The sequence below is a fragment of the Lonchura striata genome, chromosome 1 (assembly GCF_050655825.1).
Source record: "Lonchura striata isolate lonStrDom1 chromosome 1, ASM5065582v1, whole genome shotgun sequence".
In the NCBI taxonomy this organism is placed as follows: Eukaryota; Metazoa; Chordata; class Aves; order Passeriformes; family Estrildidae; genus Lonchura; species Lonchura striata.
In genome coordinates, this window is record NC_140703.1 from 32,622,281 (window position 1) to 32,639,714 (window position 17,434).

General features: G+C 42.4%; 1 protein-coding gene across 8 annotated transcripts in view; it reads right to left on the reverse strand.

The window, feature by feature from the left end:
- The window catches only part of TEAD4 (TEA domain transcription factor 4), a 52,423-nt gene that overhangs the window by 33,579 nt on the left and 1,410 nt on the right, over window positions 1–17,434 (reverse strand). For 3 of the 8 annotated variants that reach the window (XM_085573624.1, XM_085573607.1, XM_085573612.1), the window contains 2 exons: window positions 10,243–10,297; window positions 4,355–4,609 (listed from right to left, as the gene is read on the reverse strand). The exons of 2 other annotated variants lie outside the window; for them this stretch is intronic. In XM_085573624.1, coding sequence (XP_085429750.1) covers window positions 4,355–4,361 — 7 coding nt within the window. In that variant the 5' untranslated portion in view covers window positions 4,362–4,609; window positions 10,243–10,297. Of the gene's footprint in view, window positions 1–4,354; window positions 4,610–9,647; window positions 9,731–10,242; window positions 10,298–17,434 lie in introns of all 8 variants that reach the window. 3 more of the 8 variants (XM_021548976.4, XM_085573604.1, XM_085573632.1) reach the window with 2 other exon arrangements.

Below are 17,434 nucleotides of genomic sequence, written 5' to 3' on the forward strand. Positions count from 1 at the left end.
AGATGACTGAGTGAAACAAAACCTCATTATTAAGCAACTCCAACATTACACCTACCACCAGAGGGGAGGGCAAAGTCTGCATCCTGACCAATTGTCCACTAATCCAAGTTTTGTCTGTCTTCTAGTGTTTAAAATATGAGATTTCTTTTTTCTTCCAAAATAATGGGATAAAGGCCTGTTCTGGAGTTCACTAGGTCATAATAATGCAAGGGATAGAAGCTTCAGAAGTATTTCTCTGAGGGATATCACAGCTGAAATTCAAATTTTGCAATTACCTGGAGAGTCAACTGAGCACATTCTCAGCATGTTTCAATAGCTTTGACTGAAACATTATCAGGTAAGATGCTAAACTACAATGCAGAGGAAAGCATTTGAAGACTCTCGCTTTGTAGGTTTCCATACTTTAAATAACAGCCATGCTCCTCCCTCCTCTCGAGAAGTGTTTATGAACTGGGATAGGCAGTGCATGCTTTATTCTTCTTTGGATTTATGCATTTGCTTTTCAATTCTACTTTTAGTGACTCTTTTAGGTTGGAGAAAACATGAAATGATAACTTATCCCTTTGAGATAAAGACTGTAAATTTACCTAATCATTTCAGAACAGGGGTGGGAGGGACCACCTGTGACCTGATAGCTTTTAGCATCAGCCTGACCTTTCAGCCCATCTTAAGTCATGTTGTAAAAGCAACACTTTGTGGTCCACTGCCTGCTCCAAGTTTTAACTAGTAACGTGGTTGACTGTCCTGCTTCTATCACTCAGCCTCTAAGCTTTGGACATCTTTAAGTATTTCCTATCAGCAGTTCACAAACAGATGGCACCGGCCTGGGAGATGGATGACTGCCCCCAGCTGTCTGCCCCTCCCTGCTCAGCACAGAAATGGCTGAGCTGTTTGAAAAGCAGCTGCTAAACTACTGACTCCTTCAGAACAGCCATCTAACAAACTGCCACCAATTCTACCCCCCTTGCAAAAAAGGTGCTCCAAGCCAGGTGTATCTGCAGTGGAAGGGAACACTGGACAGCTAAGGTAATCATTAGTTTTTTCCAAGATCTTATTGTTTCTCTTGTAATGTCAAAAAAGGGATCATTTTGCAAGTTACTATTTCTTATTTCTCTGCTCTCAGTAATGCTGGGAGACCTGGTCTATTCAGCATCTCCATGTAAATCTCACAAAGGTACTAAGCCCTTTCCCTCTCCTTTCTCTACATCAGTACTGAAGATACCAGCAGACACCCAACACCTAATTCTGTGAGAGTTTGTTTAGTGCCAATGCTACAGGTATGATTCATCCCATGGAAAAACATAGTTGGAAAACATAAATGACAGATTTGTAATACTGTATCCCCACAGTGCTCTAGTAGGCAGGACTCAAAATTATTCTGCAAGTCCTTAGTAGTACCAAAAGTCACCAGAGCAGAAAGTGCCCCAGACTCAATGCTTCTAATGCCAACACAACGATTAGGAGAAAGGACAGCATTCCATATCACACAAGACAGCTGCTTGTGCCTTAAGCAGGTGGTCAGTAAAGCCTGCTGGAAAGGCCAGTGAGGGCTTGCACCCAGAGCAGGCTGTGCCATGAGCTTACTCACTCAGGACGCTGACTCCATGCAGAAATGGAACATGTCTAGTATGGAAAAAGGTAACAAAAGGAAAGGCAGCAAAGGAATCGGGACACAAATTATCAGTGGACAGAGAAGAGCTTGACTGACTTTGGAGTGAAGACAGAATTGTGTTCCCTCTGAAATCAGCAGAGTGTTGTCTAAAGAGCTGTAAACAAGCCAATTTTGAAGAGGCGTGGAAACATGAGTGAGTCCTCTGTAGAGGATGAAACCCTACTTTCTGTACAATTTTAAATGCATTTAAACAGAACAGCACAAATTCTTCATATTTCCTCAGTACACTTCAGCTAAAAGCTGCCAACTTTGCACTGACAATAGGTTGCTTCACAAAAGATGAGAAGCATATAAATTGCACATAGTAGAATTCTGAGATCTGGAACATCTTGCTCATAACAATGAGACACTCCTCAATGAGAAACAGTGAAAATGGTCCCAGTTTTGTCAGGGAAAAGGGGAATATACAGCTCTCTGTAACACCTCACCCCCTGGTTCAGAGAGCTCTGTGCAAGTCAGTCACAGGGTGGATAAATAACCACCCCTTCAGCAGCAGGGCCAGCTCCACAGTGAGCTTGCCCTGTTCCACAAGCTGGCTTGTGAGCACTGAAGATGAAATCAGGGACTATATTTATTCTCCCTGCCTGGTCATATCTTTCTATAGATCCCAGACAGGGCCCCACTTCCTTGGCCTGGATCCTGGAGACGAGTAAGCAAAGGAGGACATAAATCAGTGCCTGGGTTCTGTCAGGAGCACACTGAACCAACTATCCACACCAGGAACAGGTGCACTGAAGGCAAGCAGGGACACTGTCCCATTTGGAGTAGTGGGGGAGGGCTTGCAGAAAAGCTCTTGACTTCTTCTCCCTAAGCCTACCCTAAACTTTTCACGCTACAAGAGGGTTATTTACCTTCTGCAGTTCACCAGTCCAGTCAACTAGGTGTGTTCCACTTAACACCAATCCATGCTAACTCAGGCCCAGCTAAGTGTCACTGGTTTCTGTATCCCTTTGTGCTTCACCTTTGCTCTCATTTCTTTTCTTGTCTTTCACTCTCTGCTCTGATACATTCACTCCAAAGCTGAAATGCTTCAGGGGCCATGCAAAATGTTCAGGAAATTAATAAAGTCTTAAAACACAACTGTAATTTTTCACTAGTAATTTTAAAAGTCATCCATCATGAAAAGCAGTGTAGACAGAGAGCAACAAGAGTCAAGTCACTAGTTCATGCTTAATAACCATGGGGTGGATTCTCAGGTAATATTTTAGTCTGAGTAACATTTTAAGAAAGCATTGGCCCCTAAAGGAGCAGTCTTACTTTAAACCTCAGTCATGACTGCTCATTCCCAAATATCAGCATCCTTTCTCTGAATACCAGCACAACACGCTGGGCAGTATCCAAATTAAAGTTCACATATTTTCCCCTTTCTGGCCCTGTTAGTTTTAAACTGAATCAGTTCCCCGGTTGTTTCCATAGCACAACCGCAGAGCACGGAGCAGGAACTGATGTCTGCCTGAGAATACTGGTCCTAGATTAGCCTCAGGGTGATCAGCCTTACCCAACCCCTATTGCTCTTCCCAGGTACAATGATGTGTGTACCCAGTAAAACCATCCACTGCAGATAAGGCCATGTAAACAAGACCCCACCCACGCTCCCACAGTCAGAGCAATCCATTCCCTTGCTCAGGGAACAATGGCCTGATGGGTGGACAGAAACCTGCAGAATTACTTGTGAAGTGCCCTGTAGGAAGCTCCACTCCGGGACATGCTCCGGGGCATGCACGGAGCATCCCATGATAAGGCCTGTGAAGACAGGCAGATTCTAATGTGTGGGGGAAAAAAAAAATCAAGCACCGGCTGGGTAGAAAGAGGGCTGTCTTCCATAAGATCTTTGCTAGTGTTTTAAGCAACTGTCCACCTTGGGACTCAAAACCAAAGACTGGGTATTCAACCTTTGCTTTGCATTTCAGTCACAGAAGTACCAGGTGGCTTCTTGCAATACTCAGCAAGAGAATCCAGGCCAGACCAGCTTTTTGTTACCAAAATCAAAAGAAATTTTAACTGTGGAAAAGGTCAAAAAACACAATTCAAAAGCATGTCTGCCACATATAAAGTTGTCTTCTTCTGCAGCTGCAACCCAGAGCCTCTCTGTATTCAGGGCTGGGTATCTAGTTAGCTAGATGAGAAGAATCCACAGGTGAGAGATACTTGTGCCAGGGCTGTGAGAAGGCAAACTACAGTGAAAAGGAGTACATAAAACTTTCTGCCCTTAAGATCTGAAAAGTGTAGGTAGTTAAAGTGTAGGTGTTTGCAAAGCAGCAGAGCCATTCAGGGGTTCAGGAGCTGACCTTCTATCCTGTAGCACCAGACATACAGACCACTACCTGTTCCTACCTCCAACAAGACACTGAAGACAGCAGCAAGAGATAACATAAAAGATAGGCTTTGTCACACCATGAAGCCATGTATTTATTTATAAAGATTAGCTCAGTAGCATGCTCAACTCTGAGATCTACCTTATGGATAGTCCCCTGAAAAAGATACCTATAACTCTTTCTACTTCGCAAATGTCAAAATCTTCACACCCTTTTTCCTAAATACAACTCCAGGCAACCAACAGCACCAGCCTGGGAACACCTGAGAGAAGGGAATTCACTCAGAGCATCATTTGGGGCAGGGGCAGGCTGTCTGGAGCGCTGTGTTGTGGTCTCTCTCTCTCTCTCTCTCTCTCTCTCTCCTTACCATACATCTTGCCTTCGTCCGACAAGATGATCTTGCGGCGGCCGCATGGCGGGTAGATGGCTAACGCTTCCTGGAAGCTCTGCTCGATGTCCGGGCTCCACACGCCCTCGGCGTCATTGTCGATGGGTTTGTCCAAGGCCTCGCTGCCCCCCGAGTCGTTGCTCCCCTCAGGGGAGGTGGGAGAACTCCACTCGTTGGAGGTAATGGTGCCAGCTAGAAACTCCAAGGTGCCACGCGGAGGAGCAGACTCAGAACCTGCAACAGCAAGCACATCCCACCGGGCACTTAGAAACCCTCCAAGGACATACTAAAGCAAAACAAGTTGAAAAAAATCTTAGGAAGGTTTTTACTTCAAGTTTATCTTAAACAATAACTCAACCATATGTTGGGTTTTTATTTATGTTGAGATGAAAACATTCTCTACAAATCCTGCAAAACAGCCTGCTCCAATCTCTCCTCAGCTCATTAACTCTGTCACTTCCCAGTTTGCCTCAGGAGTCTTCTTGTGTCTTTATCTCCTATATTTCTTTCTCCCTGCACTGTCATTATCCATGTAACTGTTATTTAACTTTCTGAAGCACGCACAGAGGGATTCAGTCTGTGTGAAAGACTAAAGCTGTAATGAATTATCCAGTCATCACTGAACACTGGGGTTGAAATTTTCTTAGATACTGTTTCACTGGATCAGAGTTAGTAGCTGGTGTCACTTCTAACACTGACATTTCTTCTCAAGGATGAGCTGTGCTTTTAAAAAGCCATTCCTGGAGCCAGAAAGTTTCATGCAGTGTCTTCCAAATCTCAGCACCATATCCTGGCAGGAGCAGAAGGCACCATGAGTACAGGGATGACAGCACCAGGTTGCAGGTCAAGAACCAAGGTGCTTAGCCTGTTGTTACTGCTCATCTTCAGAACAAATTTGTGCAAATACCTTCAAGTTTCCTCTGCTTCTCTGCTCCCTCATCACTTAGGAGTCTCAAGCTATTAGATTTGCCACTGGGCAGAAGCAGAAATTGGTTTCACATTGGACCTAAGCAGGCAGCTGCTAGCTCTTGAAAACTACAATAAATTATAGTCTACTTATAAATGCCTACAGGAGAGGCTGAAACCTTTGAGTGGAGCTGCTGAAACACTCATTGAGAAATTGACTTCAGACCACACAGACACTTCCAGTCAACCAGGCAGGAGACAAATGGCTTCTAAAGAAACAGATAATTCTTCTGCCTTAATCCCAAAGCTGTTTGTTTATCATTTTAATAGCTTTGTTATCTGAGCTACAAAGCCAGCATTTGAAAATCCAGACAGTTCAAAACTTCCCTCCCTCACACTGAGCTGGGTAGCAAGAAAATCAGAATAAAGGACTTTTTTCCAAGAGCAACAGAATCATCAAACCTGCGCTGAACATGAGTAAGGAGAGAAGTCTAACATGGCAACTCTCCAGCTCAGAAATATCACAGTGAAAATGTAAAGGGGAACAGAGGAGAAATTTGGGTGTGGTATTTGTCAAAAATTAGTTATATTAAAAAAAAGTGCAGTTATGCCATGCCATAGATGATATAGGGGGAAAGCAGTCCATTCATTCAACCTCAGAAATTAAAAAATTCGGGGCTCGTAGCTCATAGCTCCAGAAACTTCTGACAAACTTTTTTCAAGTCTTTATTTAGTTTCTTATCTCTTTGGATTTTGTGCTTTTAAAATCTTCTCCAAGACCATAATGACCAGATTTTTTTTTTTTTAAATAAAAGCTGAAATTCTTTTAGAACTTCAACATTTCAAAACCTGAAATTGTAAAGATTTGGCAACACTGGCTCTCAGAAGGTTTTGCTGCTCATTAATGACTTTAGACAGCAGCAGATACATATTTTACATCTCTAAAACCCACCAAAAGCTAAGGAAATGAGACAATAGTGTGCCTTTGACTAATTTCAATATAGGCAATATAAATTAGACAAACAATTAGACACACTGTACTATGTAGCATTTTAACAAATGGTTCACAAAGACATTTAGAAAACCCAGTATATTACTTATTTCCTGTGAGAGTATTTGAAACACACAAATCACTGGAATGGCCTACCACAGCCCATCCATCCATTTCAGCACCTACATGAGATTATTTCAACCCTTTTGATCCATGGTATACAGTTTCAGAGCTTTAATGAACATGGAAACAAATAATAAAATGGGAGGTGAGAGAGGCAGAGAGGGGAACTCACACTTGGCTTTTTTACCACTGGGGCAGACATCCCAGCACACTGTGAACGGCACCACGGCCGCAGTATCACTTTGAGACCCTGAAATGAAGGGTAACATTTGCTCCCCTTGCCAAACATTCTCCCTTTCACTGACAGATGCTAATAAAAAATTACATGGCTATTTAAGAGCTTGTCCTGCTTGGGAATCAGTGTAGAGGAATAAGATTTCCACAGAGAGACACTTAACAGGGAAAGAGAAGTTACCAGTTCCAAATCTTCCTTTCATATTTCCCCAAGCACCCCTATTCCCTGGAGGCTCTGCAGACCCTCCATAGTTAACACACATTAAAATATCCACAAACACAAGGCCCAGGCTGGTTTTAACTTGTGCTGAAAGGCTGAAAAACAGAGGGTTCAGAACAAAACCCAAGGTGAGACAGCAAGTGTATTCATCACACCACCTGCACTGGGAGCTGTAAATCTCACTCCAGCCAGCAGGTTTCACACCAAGTGAAAACATCTCCAACTGCTCAACTCCAAGACTCCCAAAACCACAGTCACTGGAAGCTACAGGTCTGCTGTCAAGCCAAATCCCCAAATGCACATAGGCAAAGTCATCTCCTAGGGAATGAAGGACCATCATGACCATAAAAAGCATCTACTTTGAATCCAGTTATTTTCATCTCCATAGTGTCCATGCTGACATGGGGGAATACCTAGCAGATGATTTCATCATGGCACACTCTTAAGTTGAAACTAAATAAATATATCTGAAGCATAACTCTCTTCCCCCTATCACATTCACACCCCGGGAGCTGTTGCCTGATCATTTCATATTTTACAAGGCTCAGCATCTGCACTAAGTTCTTTCTTTTGATGACACAGAAAAATCTGGATCTCTAATCCAAGCTCCAAAATAACTGGAGGAGAAAACACGTCCTATTCAGTGCAGATGCTGGAGAGTCAACTCTCCGGATTGTTCTCCAAACCTTAAAGAAAAGTTGCACCAACTTGAGCAGATGTCATTTGTACCTTAAGAAAAGTCCACAAAGCAAACAACAGAATACGTGAACTTTCTCTCAGGTTGGTGTAAATCAAGGGAAATGTGGAACATAATAGCAGTGACAGAAGAAATGATATAAATCTTGAAGTGACCAGACATTTTTTTATGCTTCTTACACTTCATGCCTTGCCCAGTAATGTTAGTTTAATCTCAAGTTACAGCTAGGTCAGCAAGATATGTGCTATTGTGGTCAATCCAAATTTTTCTACACCTTAGAAAAGGTGTAGAACTGATTCTGCTTTCCCTTTTCTTGGTACTAAAGCTATTCTTGATGGATGACAAAAATGGGGAATCATACAGACTATAAAATCTAGGATCCTTGGCCACCTCCAGCTAAAACTTCTGCAATTACTCAGATTACAAAGCACACTAGCAAAAATTTTACTTCTATTTGATAACTTCTGAAGAAATTCCATAGGCTGCAATGGCCATGGAAGTCCTTATAACTTCTACGCCTCTAGGTCACTAAGATGCCAAAGGTTTGAAAGGTCTGCAAAGTTGTCTTAAATAATGTTGCTTAACTAGCAAGCTCCATGGGCAGTCCCAGGCAATACTCTGTGCCAGAAGCAATAGAGAGTAATTCAGGGAGTGCTGGTTGAGTGCCATCTGATCTGTTGGTCTCTGCTTTGGCTGAACACTTTCAAGCCTTCTGTTTCCTGCACTGTTGATCTGAACTCGGTGGCCAAGATGACCACTCATTAAACTGAGCAAAGCAAACTAAAAAGAAGCTGGGGGTTAAACCTTGTGATAAATCACTTTATTAGGATGGCAAATTGGAAAACTGGCAGTGGAATTACTTCCCACTGAATGAGCAATCAGGTGAAAAACAAAGGATTTTTCAGAAGCACAAGAATGTTGAATGTCTTATTTACAAGAAAAGTTTCAATAATATTCATTAGTAACCTCTTTAACAAAATACAAATGTTTCAGTTAGCATCTACTTTCCATTTGCCTCTGTATTCCACTCAATAGTAACTACATGCATACAGCTTGGTAACTTTAATGGTGTTTTGTATTATTAAGTGTCCTAATATTACTAAATATTCTAGTACTTGTTAAATTTTTTTAAGTTCTGCCTGTGCAAGAGTTTGTAATCACAAAGCTTTCTTCTGATGTGGAGAGAGCCTTCCCAGACATGCTGAGACAATTCCTTTCCCATCTGAATTCCCTCACCAGGCACAGTTCTTAGGAACAGAGTAGTCAGAGGATGTTGTCCCATGTTCATAATAGCAAGTTTTGCCAGAGGTCACAGGGCTTGGCGTTTGTTCTCTTGAGATTCCCTCAGCCTGAACTTATGCTCCACTCCTTGCCTTTTGTACTTCTGTGATTGTACCTTACAGTTTTCTTTATCCTGATCTCACTCTAATTTTACTGAGAAATTATTAACTATCTTTCTTTGTAGGGTACAGTCATGGGTTCTCCCCCAGGTGAAAAGACACAAGGCCCTTCAGAGCACATCCACCCCCTCACCACAATATCTCTATTTTCCTTCCTATAGGTTTTCCTCTGTTTCTTACTCACTCTCACTCCCTTTTTTCTTTCTGCCTTGGTCATTTCTTAATGAGTCACTCACAAAGCAAAACCATGGAGAAAACAAAAATCTTTCGGCTCCAGCAGCTTTGGTTGAAGCGCTCCAATGCTGATAATTTCAACACTAACTCTCTTTCCTTTCACACATGGTATCTCACTGAGATTCAAAGATCCTGCAGAGCTAGACAGCTGCCAAGAGCCCTTCAGCAAGGTCTTATTGACAGGGAGCACATCTTTAAACAGACTTTATAGTCTGACACATCTGCTTTCTAATATTAATCCTTCAGTCATTACTGTTGGTAACAGCTCCCTCTTAAGTGTTTGTGGCAGCTGCTCAACACAAAATCATACTTTCCTGAGGATCTGAAAAAATTGCAGCCAGCTGCCTCCAGTTGTTCCGTTTTCTTAGAGCTGCCCTGTCCAAGAGACTCCCCCCGCTCCACGGCCACCCCCTTTCCCTGCTGGAATGGAGCAGGGCACAGCAGGCAGAGCGGTGCCATTCACTCACCCCTCCCAGGCAGGGCCGCTTGCCAGCGCAGCCGTGCGCAGTCCGTGCGCTCCGACAGGTCCCACTGCTGCTCCGGAGCTGCCCTGAGAAAGTCGCTGTGTTTTACCCAGAGCATCCCTTCACCCTCGGCCTCATCCACGGGAACTGCGAGCCGTGGTGGCAGGGATTGCTTCACCTTACAGGTACTCCTCCTCGGTGTCATTGAAATGCAAACAAACCCAAACAATTCCCGTATTTGCCACCTTGGTGTAACATGAGCCAAATGCTCCCACTGTAGAGGATTTGAACCACAAAATTTTCATATCTGATCAGCAGTCAGAAATTTTGCACAAAAAAAAAAAATCAGTTCAGCCATAACAGATGATATCCTGCTGCTCAAGCTATAAAGTTTATTATATATATATATATATATATAAAACATTAAGAACAGCTGGAAACAGGAGCAACCAGCCACTTACTCCCATCTAGAACACCTAGCAAATGAACTTACACAATGCAGTGATACAAGGAGATTTGGGTTTAGAGAAGCAACAGTCTGAAATACTAAGAAACCTATTTCTCATGGTACAAGATGGAAGGTAGCAATCAAACTTACCAGAGGAAGAAGACTGGGAAATTCTATAGGACACTACAAGAATAGTTTAGTTCCTCTGAAAGAGAAAAATTAATGCAATCAGTAGATAAGTAGCTCCCATACAGTGCAACTCAAGGACTGCAGGAAAAACATACTGGAAAGGGAAAAGGTGGAAAGCAAGTATTCGACAATGAATAAGATTGGTTAAGGCTCCCAGACAAGAAGACAAAAATCATGGATATGTTTATAGGGTCTCTACAGAAAAAAAAAATAAGATGAAAGACCACTGAACTGTTCTTAGGAAGGAGAAAGTACTTTTGCACCACCAGACAGCAACCAGTTCCTCAGGCTCCTTAGGAGCTGCACTCCCATCATTAAAGCAAAATGGAGACAGTGGAGATGGGTGGGTGCAGTTCACTGGGCCTCTTGAGAGCTCTTCTGAAACACTCCAGAACAGCTTAGCCAGCGGCTGAGCCTGGCTGTCATCTCACTTTTTGCCCCAGGCCTCCTGCAATCCTGAGTAATGCTGGCTATTCCCTGTGAATAGCCCTATCCAACCAGGACAGCAGAGTAATGCTGCATAATCCCATGAATAAAACCAGTTAAGGTAAGTGTTACTGGCTGTAGGAAACTAAAAGCTCTTAGCAAGCAGCAGTGCCAGGCAAGGAGGAAAGAACTGAGATTTGCCTCTTTATTGGGCAAGGTATAACACTCATTACATCCACAGGCTGCACGGTGAGATTTTTGTCTCTGTCTCAGCACTAAGACTGGTTTACAAAGGAACAAGCACTACTCGCCTCAAACCATATCCAACAAGAGACTGGGCTCCAGCTGAATGCTTGTCACACTGCCTAACACAAAATCAAACTCAGTTTGTTTGCTACACCGAAACTGCCTGCAGCAGCTGCTGTTCAAAAGGCACCTGACTTCCCGTGCAAAGCAAAACAACTCTTAAATTATTGCAGTAGCTAGCTCTGGCTGAAACAGAGAGAGGATGTAGTGTCCAGCAGAGTGGTATAAATCAAAGCAAGAAGAGAGGAGAACTTCCATCAGTGCAGCCCTGGATAATGCAGTCAAACAGGATGTGATGAGATAAGGCTGTGTGTGGCCTTGCACACCATCCAATCAGTTACATTTGAGATAAAGGAAACAGAGAACAGAGCCTTGCTGCCCTAAGGAGGGGAGGAAAAAAACCCCACAACCCAGCAGCAAAACCCAAAGGCCAGCTCTGATCCCAGAAGTGTAGGAGTGGCCAGCTTGGGGATCCATCCTGAGCAATGGGCAGCTCGTGCCCAGCTCCCATGGCCACATCACAAGGCCACCAGCCTGGGACTGACAAAATGACTACTGGGTGATTTACGTCTCAGCTGGGAGAGAAACACGAGCCAGCGAGGGCAGCAGAGATTGACACTGCCAGGTTGTGCTGGGATTGAGCCACGCACTGGGCTGGCCCTAGCTCTCAAAGGAACAGTGGAATTCCTGGGGAGTCACTGTTATCTCCCATGTGGGAACTGTTCCCAGAGCTCCCATTCTCCCTGACTTTCCAAGACATGTGGCATGTGTTTCACAGCTTCCCAAACAGATGAAGGTTGTGGCAGGGTGAAAATGGTTAGTCACCCTCGTGCTAGCAGCAGCAGTCACCAGGAGTCATTCTCCCTGGAGCTGGTGAGAAAGCAAGGAACCAGGAGGGAGTCAAATAATCATGTCCCTTTTTTATCACAGAAGCATTAGTAGTGTCAACTAACACAAGAAAATTGTAACTGTCCCTTTACATACACACAAGTGTAGATATTGACTGGCTAAAATGACTTGAGAATTACCACACCAAGCTAGAGAGAGAAATAAATCAAGCTGAGCATTTTACCAAAGAGTATTATTCACTTAATTATTAAAGGATAGGGAACCTTCAATACCAACCTAAAAAAACCTTGCTCCTAAACTCACTAAAACTTAGTCACCCTGAAAATCTCACCAATGAGCTCAAAAGCCCTCATTTTACCTATTGGAAAAAACAGAGGATGAAGATGTAAGTAAACCACCTAATGGAAAAACCTGAATAAGGTTAAAATCTAGACAAGTCTTCAAGGCAAGAAAAGGTTAACTTTAAAAGTGATTTGCAATTGGTAACTTCAGAGAGGCTCATGTTTAACACTGTCTGGAAATAGAGCATCTTTTAAGGGTTTGCTGACAAGTAACACTAAGCTGAGACTCACAATGCCCACTTTATGATATCAAAATCAAATTCTTTTTTCCTAATTCTGCCTCCTGCTCATTACATCTTTCAATCTCTTGTCTAGGACTCAAAGATAGATGTTCCAGCAAAGCCTCACAACTGTGACATACTTAGCTTCCCATGGCACTAATGGCAGAACTGAACATGAGCTCAGACAAGAGACAGATGTTTGCAAATCTCATCCAATGCAGTGAAACTGTTTAGCTCCAAAACCATAGTCATTCTCCAGGAAAAGAAATAGCTGAACCCGGGCTATGAGACTTTCAAGAGAATAGACATTGATCACACAACCCATGAATGGAGTCAAATTTCCTTTTCTGTGGTGCTTGCAGGTGCTCTGTGTTGTGGGCACAGGTGTTCTGTGTTGTGCCCTGTCTGCTCAGGACTAAGCCCTCCATTAAAGGCTCAAGAAAAATGCAAATCACCAACAGGCAGAACAGGTATATAAAATGGGACCAATTGCTCAGTGCTCTTTTGACTTTTCCTCCTTCAGTCAACCAATTACATGGGTGCTTTGATTTTAGTAGTGGTCAGGCATGACCTTTAAAAGGATTTGATGCTTGTCATAAGGCAATGCCTAAGCAAACAGCCATGATGAAACATCTGCATCAAATGAATGAAGCCTACCCATGGCTACCAACCCAGCTGCACTCTCCTGGGCTATCCAGACACCACCCCAGCTCAGTTTTGGAGTACACACTCCATCTGGATCATGCAGCAGGTCAACATGCACTGCTTACCCAGTCAGTTCTTAAGGCTGACACTGCAGAAAGTCAACCTTTCTGTAAAACAGTGTGAAATTTCCTATCAAACACACACCAGACATTTCTGCCAGATTCCAGTGCTCCTGGACTGTAAAGCCACCCGCAACTCAAACCAGTGTAAATTTGAGTTCAGAACTCTTTCCTCTAAATGTGGCATAAACATGCCATCATCTCCAACCTGCTGAACACGGAATGATTTCACAGAAAGCAAATGAAAATCATGAGACTCTCTAATTACATCCCCAACCCTCAAGCAGGAATCAGTTAAAGAAAAGAAAAAAAAAAAGAAATGTCAAAAACCGAAAAACAAACTTGTCCCCAGATATTACAGGAAAGCATGAACCTTCTGATTTATCTCTTTGCCCTTCCAGACCCTTCTTGCCAGGAAGGTCAACAGGTTATATACCTTCTGCTGGATTAATCTACAGGAGAACAAGGGCAGCTAGCCAAGCAAAACTAGACTCTTAAAGGGACACAGCCAACCAAAGACTCTGCTCCAATTTTTAAAGCATGTTTTTAGAAATAAAACCTGTGACCAAAAGCAGTGGGAAAAGATGCTGCTACTCTGTTTTTCAGTTCCCATACTGGATGGATAGAAGCAGAGATTCACATGTTCTACATGCACAGATATTTTCTTCTGATGACATAGATCCTTCACAAACAAGAGGCCAGAGAAATAAATAGAATTTTATTTTTTTATTTTTATAAAAATTAGTCAAAGAGCAGTGAGTGTGCTTGGATATACTCTTCTTACACAAACCTCTCTTCTACACTTTTTTTTTCCCACTAAGCTGACAAGATTTTCAAACCAAAAGACCTGCCTAAGTCCTGCTAGTCTGGTACAAATGAGCTTTATTTCAATGAGCTTACAGAGATGCATGATCAGGTAAAATGAACTTAGGACACATTAATAAATCCTCCCTTTCCATTTCAGTATACACCTGCTCCATGTTCTCTTGACATTTCCTCCTTAGTTCAAGCAGTCCAGGTTACAAGAGATTACACTTTGCCTGAACATCTGTCATTAATGGTTACCATACTGTTGGAAGGGAGGCACTTTGAGGGCTACACTGATTTATTTTCTCTTTGGCAATAGCAAAGCAGATGTTCCAAAGGCTTGCACCCAGGCTCCGAAAGCCACTGGCACTCATGTCTCAGAAATGCAGGAGGGTAAAACACCTACCCTTTGGCAATCACATTCTAACCAAGGTAAGAACAAGGTAATTATAAACCTACAAGAGAACAGAAAAACAGAGCCAGTGACTCAGCCAGTAGCACCAGGAACTGGAAAACCTGCCCCTCCCTAGCAGGAAAACGTCTAATTCATATGGTGTTAAAAACAAAGGGGAGTGACTGCATCATCTCCAGAAAAACGAGGACCCAAGGGGCAAGAACAATAAAACCAAAAACCTACCAAACCCTTCCCCCCATCCCCAAAACCCCCAAGAACTCAAAACACCACTGCCTATGCCTAAAAAACTCTTTCTAATAATCTAGTCTCAGATTTTGTAATGAGCTCCAAGCATGCCAACTCATGGCTTTTTTACAAGGCTCTACAAAGGAACATGCCGGGCATTTATTTAACATGGTTGTTGGCAGAAGTTGCAAAGACATGAACATTCATTACTGTAAATCCTAATAAACCTGATTGCTCCTCAAAGGATGATAGAAATGCTGTGAAGGTAAAGAATGAAAAGAATACAGTCCACCACAAAGTAAGTAAGTTTAGATTTAAAATAGCATTTTTTACTCTCTACACACAGCTAAAAATTACTTCAGATTGGCTTTGGAGAGCACTGATCATATTATTAGAAAATTAACTAATGGCTTCAAAACCATGCATAATGATATATATTATGTATGAGACACAAACAGAACCAACAGATACAGAGAGGATCCACTGGGTTGCTGCAGGGATCTTTGCTACTTCAGTTGTGTTTGACATCTCAATTAAAGATCTAAGATTGACTCAAAGTAACATTAATGAAAATTGTAGGTGACATAGAATGAAATGTACAAGCACCAGAGGGTAGAAACAATTCAAAGGGTGTTAGTGTAAAAAAGAAAACAAAAGAAGCAAGGGAGACAAATAGAACTATGTGAAAAAAGTAATGCAAAGAAAACCCAGGGAAAAAAATCAAGGAAAAAGCCCTGCCAGAAGTAGGAGCTAAAGACAGGCAAGAGTGAGAATGCTGAACAAATAAGAGTTGTCTGCAAAGCAAATGCTTCTGCAAAATGACCAATGTGACTTTAATTTGCCTGGGCTCAGATATCACTTCAGGCAAGGAAGAGAGATTAATCACTACAACTCGTGGAATATTGGATCTCATTCTGACAAAGAAACACAGATAAACTGAAGAAAGTGAAGAGTATAAAAAAAACTCAAATAATTAGAGCTAGAAAATTGAAAAATATTATTATTATTATAGACTCATTAGTAGCAAGTAAGAACTTAGAAGATGCAACTGCAGAGAGAAATAATAACTAATCGTTTCACAGAAATACACACCAAGGCAAAAACTGCTGCAGTAGAGTAAGAAAACTTTTCTGATGTACACTGCATGATGAAAAGCTTGCCCCAGAAAACTTTAACATGCCATAAGGGAATGGGAGAGAAGAACCAAACCAAATCCCAAACCTAACAAACGAACAAAAGCTACGAGGAAAGTATAATAGATCTTTTAAAAAATGTAATTACTAAATTTTACATTTTTATTATACAGTTGTGGTCATATAAAACGAAATTGTTTGCTCTCACAGGAGCTGCTGTAAACATGGTCCAAGGAACTACTTAACGTGGGGGAAAATGACAGTGTTGTTAAGAAAATGTCCATATTTTTCTCCCACCTTTCATTGCACCACCTTCTCCAGACACATCAGCACATGGCCATATGATTAACTTGACTGGAGAACGCACAGATGTGGCTGAAAACCAACTTGCTAAAAATGATAAAACTTGCTGAGAGTGTTACTTTTCCTCTGGATCAGTCTCGGCGCAGTGAACAGCAGTGCCAGCGCCCCTGCCAGTGACAAAGCACAGAGATGTGACAAGTAAGGAAATGGGCACTTTGAGGCGCTGGGGACAGGTCCACAGCAGTGCCAGCTCAACCCTTTGTGGACCCACCCCTTGGCTTACACTGGGCTGAACCAAGAGCTGAAAGATGCAGAAAAGGACACATAATAGCAAGGAAGGAAAGCTGTGAATGAGCTTGCAAAACGGAGATGAAAGCTGTATCTCTTGGAAACAATACTTTTCAGCAACCCTCCCAAAACTCTACTTACTCTACAGACAAAATAAAGTGCCATGGGGCTCTTATTCTCTTTAAAGCTTGGCAAAACTATTTTCATACTATTTTCCCACAGATGATCTTCAATACAGCAACACTTAAATATTTATCAAAATTACAGCCTAAAATACTTCAAACCCATTGGTAGCATTAATTTAAAAATCCAAAATAGTGTCAGGATGCAAGACAGTGGAGAAATTCCCAGTAACCATTCTCACACACATTTATTTGCTTCGAGGATCACCTCCAAGAGGACACAAACAATGAGCTGATAGCTCCGTTTAGAGATTGATAAAACTGTTGAATGCTCAAGTTTGAAGGAGCTATTTAGGATTTAGGAAAATGTGAAAAGGTGACTGCACCCACTGCAGAAAAAAACTGAAAAGGTGACTGACTATCCTTCACTCTGGCAACCCGAATTCCAGAGAAAACCACAGAGTCCCTCAGCATCCAGCAGCCCCAATAAAGAAGTCTCTATGTTTACTAGGATGATCCCAAGCTCTTTTGTGTCATGAAAACAAGCTATGGAAACCAAAAGGCTTTAATACAGGTGAGTGTACAGGAGCATCAGCGCAGCACTTGCTGGATACCCACTCTGCTTTCCCCCTTGTTCTTCTCCTCTCGCTCCTCCCCGTTACTCTCTGCCCCGTCCTGCTGCCCACTTCCTTCTGCGGGAGAACAATAAAACCTCTCACATCTACCCAGACAGATGGACAGACAGGTGAACCAATGCTCTGCTCACTCTGTACACAGATACCGCCATCAGGTCCTGGAAAAGCCGACCTGTCCCCAGTAACAGGAAAAGAGAAAAATAAATCCAATCCCTAAATCTTCTTTCCTCCCGTTCAGCCCCCTGCACTTGAAAAGTATTTTGCATTGCTTATTTGTAGAAAAGTCGCAGGACCCAACTCTTAAGGTTAGAAAGAAAC